This window comes from Xyrauchen texanus, chromosome 24 (assembly GCF_025860055.1).
Source record: "Xyrauchen texanus isolate HMW12.3.18 chromosome 24, RBS_HiC_50CHRs, whole genome shotgun sequence".
Classification (NCBI taxonomy): Eukaryota; Metazoa; Chordata; class Actinopteri; order Cypriniformes; family Catostomidae; genus Xyrauchen; species Xyrauchen texanus.
In genome coordinates, this window is record NC_068299.1 from 40314944 (window position 1) to 40332161 (window position 17218).

The following is a 17218-nucleotide window of genomic DNA, read 5'->3' on the forward strand; positions in this document are numbered from 1 at the left end:
TCTATACAAATTTTATGAGACAGAATTACATAACAGAAAAAAATTATTTATAAAACAAACTCAAGCCAATAGGCAGAATAAACAAAAAGAATGCTTAGATTCAAATCACAAAACTGTCTTGAAGGAGTGCTGCTCACAAAACAAGCTCCAGCCGCAAGCGGAACAGCACAAAAACACAAAACAATATCTGTTCAGTTTCCTTGAACAGTCAAACGAATGTTCAGTGAGCCGGCTGTTCATGAGTGCAGCAGATGACCTAATCCTTCCAATGTCCTGCAAAAATACTCCACAAAACAAACTCCAGGCAATAGGAGGCCTGAACATGCAGATTAATCCACAACTGTCCCGATGGCTCCAGCCGCTCAGCGAAACCAGCACAAAAAGAAACAAAAAGGTGCCCAGTTTCTTCAAATGGTCAAGCGAGTGCTCAGTGAGTCAGTTCCACTGTTTGTTGCAAACGCGCAGAAAAATGAATGACATGCGTTTACAACCTCACAGTAGGGGGGGGCGTTTACATTTGCGTTGATCATCTCATCACATTAGCGTATGAATGGCGTGCTCTGCTGGTGGGTGGGATCACATTACAGATAATGAGATGGACCGGTAAAAAATGTACATCGCTTTGTTTCAAACAGATTGCATTGCAGGAGAATATTTGTTTTAAATCTGAATTGTTTTATTTAAAAGTAGACATTTTAAGCTTTCTTTAGACATATGTTTCATGTTTGTGTGATAAGAATTCGCAGAGTTTCAGTTATTTTTGTGACGTGTTTCTGAAACATGCTCGTGAACACGGAGACTGCTGAAAGCTCAGATTTTTATTTTCTTTATTTTACAAAAGCATAAGATTTTGTTGTTATTGTGAGTGTACACAAATAAAAGTAGACCCTTTATAGTCTCTAATGATGTCTTACACTTATCTGTATGCCCAAAAATGTATTTTAAGTTGTTTCTGCTGTAATGAGGAAAATATACAGCAGGACGTGCCGGTCCTGCTGTAAATATAAAAAATCATTATATTTTTGTATTTTTATTTATTAAAAAAAAAATAAATAAAAAGGAAAAAATATGTTCCCAAAACAGTATTGCTTTGTTTAGTATTGCATTTGTGAACTGTTCAACTGACTCCCGATGAAGAACACCACCTAGCTAGTTGTTACGATCCCGTGTTGTCTGCCCCGTGTTTTCTGTCTCACTCTCCACTGATCACGTTCCATGTCACGTTTTCCTTGTTGTCCGCTCCGTGTTTCACTGTCCTTGTATAAACTACACTTCCCGTCTTTCCCGGCCCTCATCACCGCTGTCACAGCGTTATTGTCCGCACCTGTTCGTGATTTTGTTATTACCGTGTCTGTCTATTTAAACCCTGTTGTTTTCCCTTTCCTTTGTCGTTCGTTGTATCGTTGCACGTTTACGTTTCATGTTCATGCCTATGTTCTCTCTCTCTGTCCCCCTTGTTCGTTCGAGGCTTACCCTGCCCTTCGTGGATGTTTCGCTGTCTGTTCTACCCGCTGTGTGTTCTTTTGTGTTTGAGTTAGTTTTTCTCCTTGTGGACTTTTCTTTGTGTTTTGCTTTCTTGTTATTTCCTAAATAAACCGCATTTGGATCCTAACCACCCGTCTGCCTTCTCCTGCTTCCCGCACCCATAACACTAGTGGCCCCACTCGGGTAATTTGTGTTTGAGACCAGTCTTAAATAGTCTGATATCAAACTGAAAATAACTGTTAGTATGTAATCTGACACAAGTCAAATATTTGTGAGGGTTAGTAATACTATAATATTAATATTTAATAACATAAAATAATATTATTCTTCAGCCAGCATAGTTTAGTTTACATGTGTTCATATACATTCTCACCTGAGCCTCTCCACACTTCAGCCAGGTGGCAGCTGATCTCACCCGGTTCCTTGCAAAGCTCAACCACATCACAACACCGCGTCTCAGGGATAATGGGCACCTCAGTAAAATGCTGCTCATTGTTACTGAGAAACACGGTCAGGAACATCTAAAAAATAAAAAAAATAAAAAAACGAGCAAAGTTATTATAATTTTAAAACTATTAGAATTACTACTTTATTAGACGTCACTATCATCATGTTTAATTAAAATAATTTGTATATAGTGCATCTGGAAAGAATTCCCAGTTATGTAAAATTCCCACATTTTGTTACGTTACAGCCTTATTCCAAAATGGATTAAATTCATTATTTTCCTCAAAATTCGACAAACAATACCCCATAATGACAACGTGAAAGAAGTTTGTTTGAAATCTTTGCAAATTTATTAAAAATAAAAAACAAAATCACATGCACATAAGTATTCACAGCCTTTGCTTAATACTTTGTTGAACCATTGGCACCAATTACAGCATCAAGTATTTTTGTGTATGATGCTACAAGCTTGACACACCTATTTCTGGGCAGTTTCTCCCATTATTCTTTGCAGGACCTCTCAAGATCCATCAGGTTGGATGGGGAGCGTCAGTGCACAGCCATTTTCAGATCTCTCCAGAGATGTTCAATCGGGTTCAAGTCTGTGCTCTGGCTGGGCCACTCAACGACATTCACAGAGTTGTCCCATAGCCACTCATTTGTTATCTTGGCTGTGTGCTTAGGGTCGTTGTCCTGTTGGAAGCTGAACCTTCATCCCAGTCTGAGGTCCAGAGCGATGTGGAGCAGGTTTTCATCAAGGATGTCTGTACATTGCTGCAGTCATCTTTCCCTAGATCCTGACTAGTCTCCCAGTTCCTGCCACTGAAAAACATCCCCACAGCATGATGCTGCCACCACCATGCTTCACTGTAGAGATGTATTGGCCAGGTGATGAGGTTTCCTCCAGACCTTACACTTGCCATTCAGGCCAAAGAAATCAATCTTTGATTCATCAGACCAGAGAATTTTGTTTCTCATGGTTTGGGAGTCCTTCAGGTGCCTTTTGGCAAACTCCATGCTGGCTGTCATGTGCCTTTTACTGAGGAGTTGCTTCCGTCTGGCCACTCTACCATACAGGTCTGATTTGTGGAGTGCTGCAAAGATGATTGTTCTTCTGGAAGGTTCTCCTCTCTCCACAGAGAAATGCTGGAGCTCTGTCAGAGTGAGCATTGGGTTCTTGGTCACCTCCCTGACTAAGGCCCTTCTAACCTGATCACTCAGTTTGGCCAGGCTGCCAGCTCTAGGAAGAGTCCCAGTGGTTCCAAACATCTTCCATTTACGGATAATGGAGGCCACTGTGCTCATTGGGACCTTCAGTGCTGCAGAAAATTTTCTGTACCCATGCCCAGATACAATCCTGTCTCGGAGGTCTACCGACAATTCCTTGGACTTCATGGCTCGGTTTGTGCTCTGACATGCACTGTTAACTGTGGGACCTTATATAGACAGGTGTGTTTCAAATCATGTCCGATCAACTGAATTTACCACAGGAAGACTCCAATCAAGTGGTAGATACATCTCAAGGATGATCAGCGGAAACAGGATGAACCTGAGCTCAATTTTGAGTGTCATAGCAAAGGCTGTTAATACATGTGATTTTTCAGTTTTTTATTTTTAATAAATTGGCAAAGATTTCAAACAAACTTCAAGTTGTCATTATGGTGTATTATTTGTAGAATTTTGAGGAAAATAATGAATATAATAAATTTTGGAATAAGGCTGTAACACAACAAAATGTGAAAAAAGTGAAGCGCTGTGAATACTTTCCGGATGCACTTTAGATATATATGCACAGCAAGGCACCCGGCTGAAAAGCTGTTACTAGGCAGTACGCTGTCAGAGACAAAGCTTCTGATTTAGACCAATTAACTCTGTCTCCTGAGAATTTAGAAAAGGAATTCATAATTCTGTGGAGGCAAGGCATAAATCTAGTTGGGTCAGAGACGAAAAATAAAATATCATCTGCATAAATCAAAAGCTTATGCGCGCTACTTCCCGCCACCACCTTTGGAAAATCATCCTCCTTTCTTATCACGGCTGCTAATTGTTCCAGGGAAAGACGGAACAATAATGGGGTAAGGGGGCAACTCCGACGGGTGCCCCTATTCAGAGTAAAATAATCTAAAAATATAGCTGCAAGCAGCAATGAGGATTCCTCCTCAAAATGGCAAATCATTTAAAATTGATCAGTAGAGGTTTGGGGTTAAACCCTCCTGATGTAAGTGTCTCTTGCATTCCTTGAATCAATCACGTTTCTCTCATTGAATTTGCAAAGTCTGGGAACAAGAAAATGCTGTGGTTCTTCCAAGAAAGCCTTCCTTTATTCTTTGCATTGGGTAACACAAGATCTTTATCGGATGATCTCAGGAATTTGGCCAGAATTGATAGTGGATTTCTAAGCCAGGACTCTGTGGGCTCGCTCAATTTCAGTTGTGGCCCATTATGTCAAGCAGACTCGGGAAGAGCTTGTCTTGTAATTTCACCATATCTCACACTTCTTCGTTCTCTGGACAACATTGTTTTTGCTTGCTGTGCTCTGCACAACTTTCTCTATACAGCGTCAAATCAATCAAATCAAAATCACTTTATTGTCACACTACTGTGTACACAAATGCAACAGTAGGTGAAAGTCTTGTGTGCAATTCTGAATAACAGCAGTACCAATTACAATAAACAACATATTTACACAACGTACGTAACAAATGTACACATACTTACACAACACAATGTGCAGTAAACAATACACCCAATATAGAATACACATACAAAAAAAAATAAATAAGGGTAAGGGTATATAAAATATATATATATATATATATATGAGAGAGAGAGAGAGAGAGAGAGAGAGAGAGAGAGAGAGAGAGAATATATTTGTCAGTCCAGTGTGTGATACACTTTGAAGTCCGGTTTTCGGTGTGTAATTGCCGAACCAATGTCCAAAAGCGTTTGTCTGTCGTACACAATAAGGCAGACAACATCCAAGACAAAAAACTAAACTGTAAACAAAACAAATAATAAACTGCAGTGTTTTGACGGAGCCCGCGACGCAGCAGACATACTCGGCGCCATCTTTGAGCTAAGATGTTCTGTGCTGTGAACTATACAAGGCAAGAATTGACCAGGAAGGACCAGATCATGACACTGTCCCAGGAAGATACCCTGACAATACCTCTAGGTGCAGACTTTACCTTTTTTTGAATCCTAGCCCCTCCAATTCAAAGTTTAAATCTTTCTACCGTAATCTTTTGAGACAATACCCTGACCTACTGCAGCCCTCCCAGCTAATTAAGAGTCTGGGAGACAGAGCTTCAACTTGTCTCAAAAGATTAAGGTAGAAAGATTTAAACTTTGAATTGGAGGGGCTAGGATTCTAAAAAAGGTAAAGTCTGCACCTAGAGATGCAAGGGTGAACTTAATACAATTCAATATTTTACATCAGTTCCATTGGACCCCCTCTAATTGTATAGAATTGTATGAAAATAGACAGATAAAGAGCTGGGTCTTAACCAGTGTCATGATCACCAGACAGATACTTTTAAGGGGTTGGAGGTCGGCTGGAGTGCCCTCATTTCAGAAGTGGTGCTCGGAGATGGGAAGGGTGGCGCCTTTGAAGAATACACACCTTCGGGACAGTTATGTGGATGCACATTGTTTTTATCCCGCCTATTGGCAATAGATTTTCTTCTGTTATGTAATTCTGTCTTACAAATTTTGTATAGAAACACCGGACTTCAGCAATTTGAAAGCAAAGTTGTTGCAGGGGCTCTCCCAGCGTACATAGACTGTTTGAGTTTAGAGGCATGGACTGGTTGGCGTTGTCGTGCGTGGGGTTAATGCACATGTTTTTTCTTTTTTGTGGTCTTTATTATTTTGTTTTTGACACATAATAATTTTTTTCTAAATATCAAAATGTTAGATGTTAATATGAGTGGACTGTCTCACTCCACGTGGAATGTGAATGGATTGGGGCACCCCATAAAAAGGAGGAGGGTTATTTCTCTTCTCTCTTTTTTTTTCCTCCCTTTTTCTTCCCAATTTGGAATGCCCAATTCGCTCCAAGTCCTCATGGTGGCATAGCGACTTGCCTCAGGTGGAGGACAAATCTCAGTTGCCTCTGCATCTGAGACCTTCAATCCGCATATCTTATCACATGGCTTGTTGAGCACATTACCGCAGAGACCTAGCGCATGTAGAGACTTCAGGCTATCCTCCGCACAACTCACCACGTGCCCCACCGAGAGTGAGAACCACACATTATGGAGACCATGAGGAGGTGGTTACCCCATGTGACTCTACGTCTAAATTTGGTTGCTTAGGAGACCTGGCTGATGTCTCTCAGCACGCCCTGGATTTTAACTTGCGACACCAGAGGTGGTAGTCAGCATCTTTACTCGCTGAGCTACCCAGGCCCTCATATATATATTTTTTTTTTATGTTAGCTTTTTAGTGTGTGTGTATACACTCATGTGTGACCCCAGGAATATTTGTTGAGGGTCAGGGCGGGGTTGGGGATTGGGAGGGGTAATTGTGGGGTTTAAATGTTGATTCTATGGATATATGCTTTTCTTTATTTACTGTAGGAATCAATAAAACTTTTTAATTACAAAAAATAAATAAAAATGCTCACAAACTAAGCCACCTACAAAAATGTGACGTGACTCTTGAATGCTTAGTTCATTGTAGTTTAAAGTCAATAAACCTTTAAAACAAATTGTGAAAACTCGCAAAGAAAAGCAATGAGTACTTGAAGTGAAAATCAGCCCTCCTTTCCTTTTAAATACATTTTTTAATTAGTCATGCTTAACATCTCACACTGACATGCTCCTCTCTTTAATTACCTACATTAATTACATTATTTTTAAACGAATTACATTAATTAAAAACTACATAATTTAATGCAAAATGTACTAAATGACTGTACCCACTATGTAAAAATAAAACTATTTGATTATCTAACATTCTGACATAAGCTGTTAAATCATTAGAACTTTGAGTAATTCGGTGGAAGTTCTAAGTCAGCAAATGGACAAAATCAGGAGCGAAAAGCTCAAGACAATACATAAGCAAATACAAATAAATGTTGGTATTACAGTATTTTGACCCGTTACAACAGCAGAAAGGACTGCTAACCTTCACCGTACAAGAAAATATATAGTATATAGTATAAATAGCTGCATATAAGTTATATGGTCCTTTCAACTATACTACTTGTACATAGTTTCAAACACAACTGCTAAAGGAGAGATGGTATATCATGTAATATACTATACAGTATATATACACTATACATACAGTTTATATACGATACATATTATATACATACATAACATTATATATGCACTGATGATGATTCGTCAAATAATTGTTGGTATTCACCAAATACAAATCACCAGCATAAAGTGTGGCGACAGGAAACTTGAAAAACCTGCCGTAATGATGATATAAACATGAAGAACGCGTAACCCATGTAATTTATCATTTGTTCCATAAGAGAGCAACTAGACACAAAGTTCGCTCTACTCACCGGCATCATTGTCGCGTCGTGTAGCAGATTGTTTTTCCACCGCGAGTTTCGTCCAGATAGAACTTCAGTCATTCGACTGTAATACAATTATTTGTTACCAACCGTTTTCTTGTCTTATTCTTTATTAAAGCGAAAAATTATATAAAGGTAGCAATCCGTCTTTAGTCAAATAAAACGTGCCAAACGGTGTGAAGTCTGAGGCCTTCCTAAACTTTCCTTCAGCGAGTGTATTTTAGGGAACATCGGAAGACAGAGATCACGAATCTCAACGGTTTTCTTTACCAAAAACGGATTATAGCATTTAGATGACAAGTTCAAGTGGTAGTGTATTTTCAATATTCTACAGTTTTGTTATTTTTTTTTTCTTTAAATATGTCTGTGCCATTCTCCGCCTTCGTTAAAAGCCTGTTGCCTGTATAGACTGTGACGTCACACACGGGAAAACTCATCCCTCCGGAAAGCCTCGTTCTAACTCGTTCTGTGGCTTCCTTTTTGTTGTTAGAATAGGATTGTAAATAATGCGATACTGGTACAGAATAAAATAATACAAGTACAGTCTGTAATAAACAATGTATTGTAACATACCCCCACAACAATTTGTTTAGAAACATAGAGCATATAATTGGTTCATTTATTATTTTTATTATTATCATTTAATAGTCTGTAAGATTGGAAAAACTCCGAAAAGTAAATCTGGACATTGGTGGTTAAATAAAAAATTATGCCCAGGTCTACATTGTAACTAATAAAATAAAGAGGTTAACAATACATTAAAGAACCGCATATTTTGTTTTTAAAAAGTATTTCTTGTCAAAGTGTAATATCATTATGTACTTTCATTACATAATTTTTAAGTTTTGCCCACAAATGAAAATACTGTCGTCATTTGTACTACTGAACCTCCTTTATCTAATCTTATTTGTAATAGACTGAAAGGAAATAAACAGGCAATCTTCCTCTTCATATTGACAGAAAAAAAAGTTTAGTCCAGTCAATCCCATCAAACATTAGTGTGCTGTCAAAAACTACAATCCCCATAGCTCATGTCACTTCCGCCATCTTGATCGAGGCGTTCCTCAGGCGACCTACCACGTTTTGTGTGTTGTGGATTCGTACACGCTGATCGAACGAGCAACAAAGCTTGTGGTACGGTTTATTTCTTGGTTTTTGTTTACCTTGATTTACATTCCAACTTCTGGACGTGTTTGAAAGCCATGGCCGAAGCGGTGCGTGCGATGTGTGATGAGCTTATAAAGGCTGTGAATGTGATGATGGATGCAGAATCCAGTCAGAGATACCGCCTGGAGGCCCTTAAGGTGAATTATCGACAAGTGACGAATACGATTAAATACTTATTATGAATGTATTTATTAGTAAATACACATTTATGGAAACCAATTGCGAAGAAAATTTGTTTCAGCAGCCCCAGTTAATGGTACTTCTATTATTTTTAGTTAATATTTATTTTCTGTTACACAAACGAGCAAATCTTAAGTTTTGATTTCCAGTTGCTGGCGACATGATGATTTAGTTAATACATGATATGCTCATAGACACAGAATACCACATGTACCTTTTGGTAACCATATGTTAATATTCTCTCTCCTGGTCATTGTAGTTTATTGAAGAGTTCAAAGAGAAATGCCCCTTCTGTGTGGATTGTGGTCTTCAGTTAGTCGAAAAGTCACAGACAGCAGTGGTCAGACACTTTGGGCTGCAGATACTGGAACATGTGGTCAAGTAAGTGTGTGAAACCATCGAGTATGTGCACATCTTAGTGGAAATAGTGAGCGTTAATTGAACGCATCTTTCCATTAACAGGTTTCGGTGGAATAACATGCCACTGCAGGAAAAGCTGCTGTTGAAAAACTGCACCATGGAGCTGTTGTCAAATGTGAGCGACAACATTTTTAAATTTTTCTCAATGCATTTTATGAAGATTTATTTCTCATTGAATGACTTAATGGCCTGTTGCAGGGTACACATCCAATTTTGGAGGAGGAATGTCACATTAAAGATGCTCTCTCACGCATAGTAGTGGAGATGATCAAACGAGAGTGGCCTCAGCACTGGCCTGACATGCTAAAGGAGATGGAGGCCTTGACTGCTATGGGGGTATATATATTTATTTATTTATAAAAAAATAAATAAAAAATTATTGATTCCATTCACAAGGCAAATGAACACAACATAAAATACAGAATCAATTATATACATTAAAACCCTCCCCGTGAACATTCCCCCCACCTGACACAAACATGCACTACAGTGGTCACCAACAATTACAACATAGAAATAAAGTATGCTTTCAAAAAACAAGAATGCACATACACATCTAAACTACAACATTTTGACATATTAGAAGAATTAGATTGTGTGTCAAAAATACAATTATAAAGGCCACATTCCACTTTGGTCCATGTACCGAGATCCCCCACAACAAATTTGCTGTCGGATTGTTCAAATCAAGCTTCTATACAAATTTTGTGAGACACAATTACATAACACAAAATAATCAATAAAACGAACTCCAGCCAATAGGCAGAATAAACACAAAGGTTGTGTAGATTTATTCGAAGGTGTGTTCCTCCACAAACAAACTCCAGCCTCTAGGGGACCAGCACCAAAAAAAAAAAATAAAAAATAATCTCTTCAGTTTCCTCGGACAGTCGAACGAATTTCAGTGAGCCGTCTGTTCGTGAGTGAAGCAGATGACCTAATCCTACCTCTGTCCTGCTAAAAATACTCCACAAAACAAACTCCAACCAATAGGAAGCATAAAAACAACGAACATGCAGATTCATCCATCATTCATCGAATTCGCAAAGTCTGGGAAAAAGAAAATGCTGTGGTGTTTTCCCCCAAGAAATCCATCCTTTATCGGTGAGGTAACACAACCATAACACAACATCTTTATCGGATGATCTCAGAAATTTGGCCAGAATTGATCAGAGGCTGTGAGCCTGGACTCTGTGAGCTCACTCGATTTCCAGCTTATGGCCTGTTATGTCGGGCAGACACGGAAAGAACTTGTCTAGGAATTTCACCATATTCGGCCTTCCTCATTTCCAACAATTCGGATGTTGTTTCGCTGACTACGTTTCTCCAAATCCTCCAGTTTTTCTCAAATGCGTCCCTAATCTCTCTTGGTCGCTAGTGGGTTAGCAGCTAATTCCCTCTCTGATTACTCCAGATAATCTCTCGACATCCCAGATTCTTGTAACCAACTCAGAGAACTTCGCCTCCATCACCAAAATCATTCGACATATTACAACAAGATCCTCCAGGTCCGTTACCACTTTCAGTAGCATTACAGACATGCTCGACAGTTGCTGCTGAATTTCTCTCATCACACCTTCCAAACCAGAGTACCTGGTCTGTGGTATCAGCTTCAGAACGTAAATGTCTTTTAATATCTCAAGATCCCGAGGATGTTTAATTCTTTGACATGTTGACATTTTTAGAACAGTTATGTAGCAAGGTGTAACGAAACTCACCGGTTTATGATACCAAAAGGATTGAAAACTAGCACAGTGTTCAGAGCTTGTTATTTACACACCCTTGCATGGCGCCACACGACTGGGAAGTCGGCTATTTTGGATTGAATGTGCATTTTGTGAAAATAACAGTCTCTGAACTTTTGATTACTCCTAGGGGATTCATGTGACTTGCACCAAACTTGGGCAGCATTATGAAAAAAACAAAAAAAAACATTGAAGATGCTAAATTGCGCACAGATTATTTATATTTTAAATGGTGTTGCCATGGCGAGGCAATAAATTAAGGGCAAAAATATTAAACATGAAGTTCCTTATAACTTCTGTGTACATTGGATGATTTCGATGAAAATTCAGCTGTATGTTTGGTAATGGGGGATGATAACATTTATGCAGCTATTGTGGGCCATTAATCTTTAAGCAATTCACATAAACACAATAGGTCTATTTCAAAGTCTGCTAAAATTGCCTTACTTCCTGCTGCCATTTGGTGGTACCATGCCCATGACTCACAATAAAGGTCAGTAGATCGGACCTTTAATGACTTCCCTGCAATTATTTAACATTTTTAAATAAGACTTAGAATAGTAATTTACTATTTGATTAAACAATTACATCCTCCCTAATTCTCTTCAGGATGCTCAAACAGAACTTGTGATGCTTGTCCTGCTGCGGTTGGCTGAGGATGTGATCACATTTCAGACGCTACCCAGTCAAAGACGGCGAGATATCCAGCAAACCCTCATGCAGAATATGGACAGCATCTTCACCTTCCTGCTTGGTATACTGCAGCTCCATGTAAACGAGTACCAGAAGTTGGTTAGTTCTTTGTACATTTATAACCACATGGCAAAGCATGTTTTAAGTATTACGGTGATTTTATCTTAATTTGTTGTATGTATGTAACGTAATACTGAGACATTCACATGATTTGAGTGAATTTTTCCATGTTGTTCTCTAGAAAACCGATGTTGGACAGGAGTCAAAGGTGAGTTTTGCTAGTATTCATAAGTGAGCTTTATAATGTGGCTGGAGGTCATTCCAGTTCATGCATAACTTTTGTTCTACCTTTTATTTGTAAATATTCTGTTAAATAATTCTGTTCACTGTGCACTGAGCATCTAGTATTTGCCTGAGAAGGTTAACTTTACCATGGGTGTCACTTTGTTTAAAACAAAAAGTGGTGCGGACAGTTTTGGACTGTGCCTCAGTGCCCAGCGCACAAAGTGAAACTATCTTCAATTGTCTGACATCCAGTCTGACACTTGTGATTCAGCTGAGCCATGAAAACAAGGTTTGTGATAGGAAACATTAACATGCTGCCTGAGTGCCTTTTAGAGTATAATCATTTGTTCTAGTAAATGTAGTTTTTTTTAACCAGCATTTTACCAGCCTTAAATAAAATCATAATAAACAAATGGAATGTTTGTAAAAATTGTGAAATTAATTTAGAGATGACATCATCTCTGACATGATGTTAAGAGACAACCACACTCTAAAATTACTAATAGGCCTAATTAATTAGTATGGAGTTGTCAGCTGTTAATAATGAGAATAAGCAATTAGAATATTTGTCAGTCAGACCATTTAAAAATAGCAAGCAGTATGCTGACCTGTTATGGTGTAAATAGTACTTTTTTGTAGTTGGTAGTGCATTAAATATCTTTAAATGCACTCAAATTTCTTTTTAATATTCATATCAATGTGCATTTGATAGATAAACAAATTAAAATATTATATTCTTTCGGTAGAAGATCTCTCTTCTGCAGCATTTACTGTGTCACTGGGCCCCCATTCTTTTAGTTAAGGCCTTTGTGTGTGTGTGTGTGTGTGTGTGTGTGTGTGTGTGTGTGTGTGTGTGTGTGTGTGTGTGTGTGTGTGTGTGTGTGTGTGTGTGTGTGTGTGTGTGTGTGTGTGTGTCTATATATATAGAGGGGGAGCGGTAGTGTAGTGGTTAGCGCACTGCGCTATGAACCTGGCGACCTGAGTTCGATTCCCGCTCATGGCCAACACCAGTGGCGATTATCTGAACCGGTCCCGGGCCTCCCCTAGGTCGACTCAGCCTAAAATGAGTACCTGGTGCGGTGTGTAAACATTGCCACTGGGGAGATAAAAGGCGGTCGGGCGTGGTGCTGGCCACCCACCCCCTTGTGTACCGTTCCGGCCTTCATAGGTGCTCGCTAACAGCACTTGCCCCTACAGTCTGTTAAGGCTAAATGGGGGATCTTTGTGTATATATATATATATGTATATATGTATACTGCTACTTTGTCCAGTGTATATATATATATATACTGGACAAAGTAGCCATTTTGGAGAGACTGATTTGACTATAAAATGTATTGTATCTTTCTTTTACAAAGTACAATAGCTGCCAACCAGAAAATGCACATTGCAACATTATTATTCCATTGCAGTACCAGCCATTTTGGCTTCTCAAATTATTAAGTTGTGATTTGTCTAGACCTTTGCTAGGAAGGACATTTGGAGGTTGAAACTCATGGAACTTTAACTGATTACCTTTGGTATACAGTATCTCAAGCTACTAAATAATTGTTGTACCAGCATAATCTAAGGTGGTTTTCCTATTGGGCACTTTTGCTGCTGTGAGATTTGTTTCTGGTTCCTGTTAGTGCCAACTGTTTGGCCCACCCTAAGTGACCTTTAGCCCATCATAGATCTTGGAGCTTGAGAAGGGTCTGTAACCAAATAAATATTTTACATCTAAGTTCATCCCTACATGGTCCCTCACCTGGGCACTGTCGGCCCATCAGTGGAGAAATACATGGATCAACAAGTAATTAGAAAGTGTGACTGATTGGTCTAATGTGAATACTTTTGCCTCAAAAAAGCTTTTTAGTTGAGTAAATCAAGATTGCTTCTGTAGGTCATGCAGACAGCCTCTCCTTACACACAAGAATGAAATGTAAACTTTTGCTGATGAAGCTGGAGTTTCCGTTTCTATTTTTCTGTAGCTATTTCCTCTGTATTGGACCCTGATACAAGCTTCTTTAAAAAGTGGTGGGGACAAAACTGGCCATGTCAAAAAGTGATGGACCCACCTGTCCCCACTGTAAATGATGACTGACTTTCACTCTTTTCTTGCTTTTACCTGCAGACTAAAGCTCACTGGAGAGTTGCTGTGGCCACTCTTAACACTCTGGCTGGCTACACTGACTGGGTTGCTCTGGGCCACCTCACTAATGATAACTGCCGTCTTTTGGAGATCTTGTGTCTGTTGCTGAGTGAACCTGAGCTTCAGTTGGAGGCTGCAGAGTGTCTGCTCATTACCATTAGTAGGAAAGTGAGTAACCAACTAAAAAGGACACTGCATCTACATGCACTTCCACAGTCAATTCGAGATGTAATTCATAGACAGTTAATCATTAATCTTAGTTCATACAAAATCCTTTAGTTTTATACATTGCCCACCAACATTTACTCGGTTTACTTGTATAAAACAAGACTTGCGCTACACATACTGTAGATAACTTATATTTGCATTGAGGGAACAGCTCAATGAGGACTTAAGACATTACGGGATTATTTTCTGTAACAGCAAAAGTTTATCTGCTTTGAAACAATGCGTGTTATGAAAAGTACTATACAAATAAATATGTCTTGATTTGAAATTGTCACTTCTGAGTTTACATCATAAAAACTCTTCATCTCCTCTTCTGAAATTTAGGCAAATGTTTTTGCTTGGTTATTTAAATGCAACTTATTGCTGTTAATGGAGTCTTGTACCAATTGGCATTTAATTGCTGTTACCCACACCCACACATCAGGAGTTCTGAAATTAACTTTAAAAAACAAATAACTGTTGAATGTTTACTGATTCGTCCAGCAGATGTAGTCTGCTTTTTGACTTACTGTAGCCCACTAGTTTCATTTTCTAAATGACATAAATCCTGAAAGATGAATGGAAAATATTTAAGTGGAGCAAAGAAAAGGCTAAATAAAGAGAGGAGTGAAAAAAGGTTGAAATTGCCAAAGATCACACAATTGATATTTAACTTGAATACTTTTGGTACTATTTTACATCTTGTGGCTCATACATTTTATTACACTCACTATAACCGGTTAATTTAATAACAAATAAAATGATTTTAACTTTCTATAAAAGGGATGTACTGTATTCAACAATTGAACTATTAAAGTCAATGTATGCTCCGCCGCTTTTGGAAGACCTTTTCAGTGGCTTTATACAGAGAGAGCATGTTCTTCCTGAATTAATAGAGCTGTTCAGGTTGAAGTCCAAAAACCTGAAAGATAATTTGCCATGGGTTCCCTTGGACTATAAAAAATTGAAAGTTGAAAGGCAACCAGTTTAAGGACTAAGTTCTCAACTCGAGGGCAAATTAGTTCTCTCAACTTAACAATTGAAGTTTGTCTGTGCTTTCAGTTAACTAATGGGGCTTTCACCCTGGTCACCTGGTTTGCTGTGGTCCAATTCCGAGTGCGATTGTTCCCAGTACCCTTTGTAGTGTTGGTCTGGTTTCACACTCACTTGATTCTATCGAACCCCGGTCCATTTGCACATCACATACATGCATGGTGAACGCAACTCATAATACTTTTAGTTTTTTTTGGTGCCATTATGCACAGCAGAGTGAACTACAACTGTGTATATGAGCACTTCATGGCATAACTCATCAGATTTCCAGGGTAGGCGGCTTGCTGCTGCTCGCAAACAGTGTTTTTTGAGGAGACCGCTGATTGCAAGGAATTAATTTGCTTCTTTGTTTACACTGCACGCTTGCGCACACTTGTGTCCAAGGTGTAGTTACTGCCACTGTCGTCTCCTATTATACCCTATATTTATAACCTATAATAGTATTTATAAATATATTGTATTTATAAGGTGTTTAGATAGACCACCTCCTACAGGTAGTCTCTGGTTCTGTACCGCAGTGAGCACCCTGGTCCGTGTGATTGCTTTCGCATTACCAATTTTTCATGCGAACCGGGCTGTTTCGAACTAAACTGCCAGTTTGAAAGCACCCTAAATAAATTAAGTCCAACACACTCAGAATAACAGTGATTTCTACATGTTCACCCAAGTTCAACAAGCTTACATTAAGTTTGGAGCAAGAAATTCTTTAAGCAGCTTTTATTTCCACAAAATTTCATGTCAGCCCCACCAAAATTCTGTTTAGTTGAGTTAAATAGCCATATTGGTAATCACCAATTTCATAAAAGTTAAATCAACTTGAAAACTGAAGAAACTTCACTAAACCAAGCACTAATTACCCTGATGGTGACTTAAAATAAAACAACTTTTTACAGCAAAACAACACTAAAACCCCCCTAAAAGAAGCATCGACTGTATTAATTCTGAACAATAATAAGTTACATGCACTCGTACGTATGTCGCCATGCTTTGACCAAAGACACACACATAAATTCATAAAATCTTTTGACCCATGAAATTTCAGGACCTTACCATGACTACTGGAGAATATTTTTAAGAATCAAAATCACAAATTTTAAATTGCCTAATAATTCCTGATTTTCCATGTCTGTGGGAGATCTGGCCTTAACTGACTCACTACTGTAAACAAGAAGTTTGCACTGCAATGACATTCACAAAGTTTCTACAGAAAATCCACTAAATAGACAATCCTATTCAGTATATTTACTGCACTATAGTGCATTGTTGTCAACTGTTAAGGTCAATACGGCAATCCAATGTTCTGACCAGTATGTCACTAATCAATATTTACATTAAATTATATAAGAAAATATTTCTTGTCAAAGTATCAAGCGAAACTAGCAGTGATTGCACACTAGTAGCAATGATAAGCAGATGGAATTACACTGCCACAATTGGCTTCATCTGTGATCAGTCTGAGCATGCTCAAAAGCCTGCAAGTTCTACCTTCAAGACAAAACTTGACATTGTATATTTAATTTATGTTGTAGAAAAAAATCTTCCAAGTATCTAAGTAATGTTTACCACAGAACATTAATCTAAAACTGCCATTACAAAAGCCATAGGAAATTCCATAGGGAACCCATGGACGGGGGTGAAAATTTCATCAAAATGTTGGGGGTGACGATAAACATAACAATTCTCAAGAGCAATTTTTGAAGGGGACACCAAGGGGTTTTTTGTTGTTTCCCCGTTTGCATTTGTATTATTTTATTTCTTAAACAATTATTTTAAGAGTATATCATTATATTATTTACAATACAGATATTTTAATGATATTTTAGGGGGGGGACAACCCTCAGATAGGGTCCTGACCCCCCCTCAATTTCC

At 38.5% G+C, this 17218-nt stretch overlaps 2 protein-coding genes across 3 annotated transcripts in view; one reads left to right on the top strand and one right to left on the bottom strand.

Moving 5' to 3' along the window:
- Positions 1-7878, bottom strand: part of tp53bp2a (tumor protein p53 binding protein, 2a) — a 73683-nt gene extending 65805 nt beyond the window's left edge. The window contains exons 1-2 of the mRNA XM_052089448.1: positions 7457-7878; positions 1859-2006 (exon numbers count right to left, since the gene is read on the bottom strand). Of these exons, the coding sequence (XP_051945408.1) occupies positions 1859-2006; positions 7457-7528 (220 nt within the window). The 5' untranslated portion in view covers positions 7529-7878. The remainder of the gene's footprint in view (positions 1-1858; positions 2007-7456) is intronic.
- Positions 7879-8536: 658 nt separating this feature from the next.
- LOC127617818 (exportin-5) overlaps positions 8537-17218 on the top strand; it is an 84338-nt gene continuing 75656 nt past the window's right edge. For both annotated transcript variants that reach the window (XM_052089913.1, XM_052089912.1), the window contains exons 1-7: positions 8537-8772; positions 9075-9196; positions 9278-9350; positions 9434-9571; positions 11590-11772; positions 11915-11941; positions 14072-14257. In XM_052089913.1, coding sequence (XP_051945873.1) covers positions 8671-8772; positions 9075-9196; positions 9278-9350; positions 9434-9571; positions 11590-11772; positions 11915-11941; positions 14072-14257 — 831 coding nt within the window. In that variant the 5' untranslated portion in view covers positions 8537-8670. The remainder of the gene's footprint in view (positions 8773-9074; positions 9197-9277; positions 9351-9433; positions 9572-11589; positions 11773-11914; positions 11942-14071; positions 14258-17218) is intronic.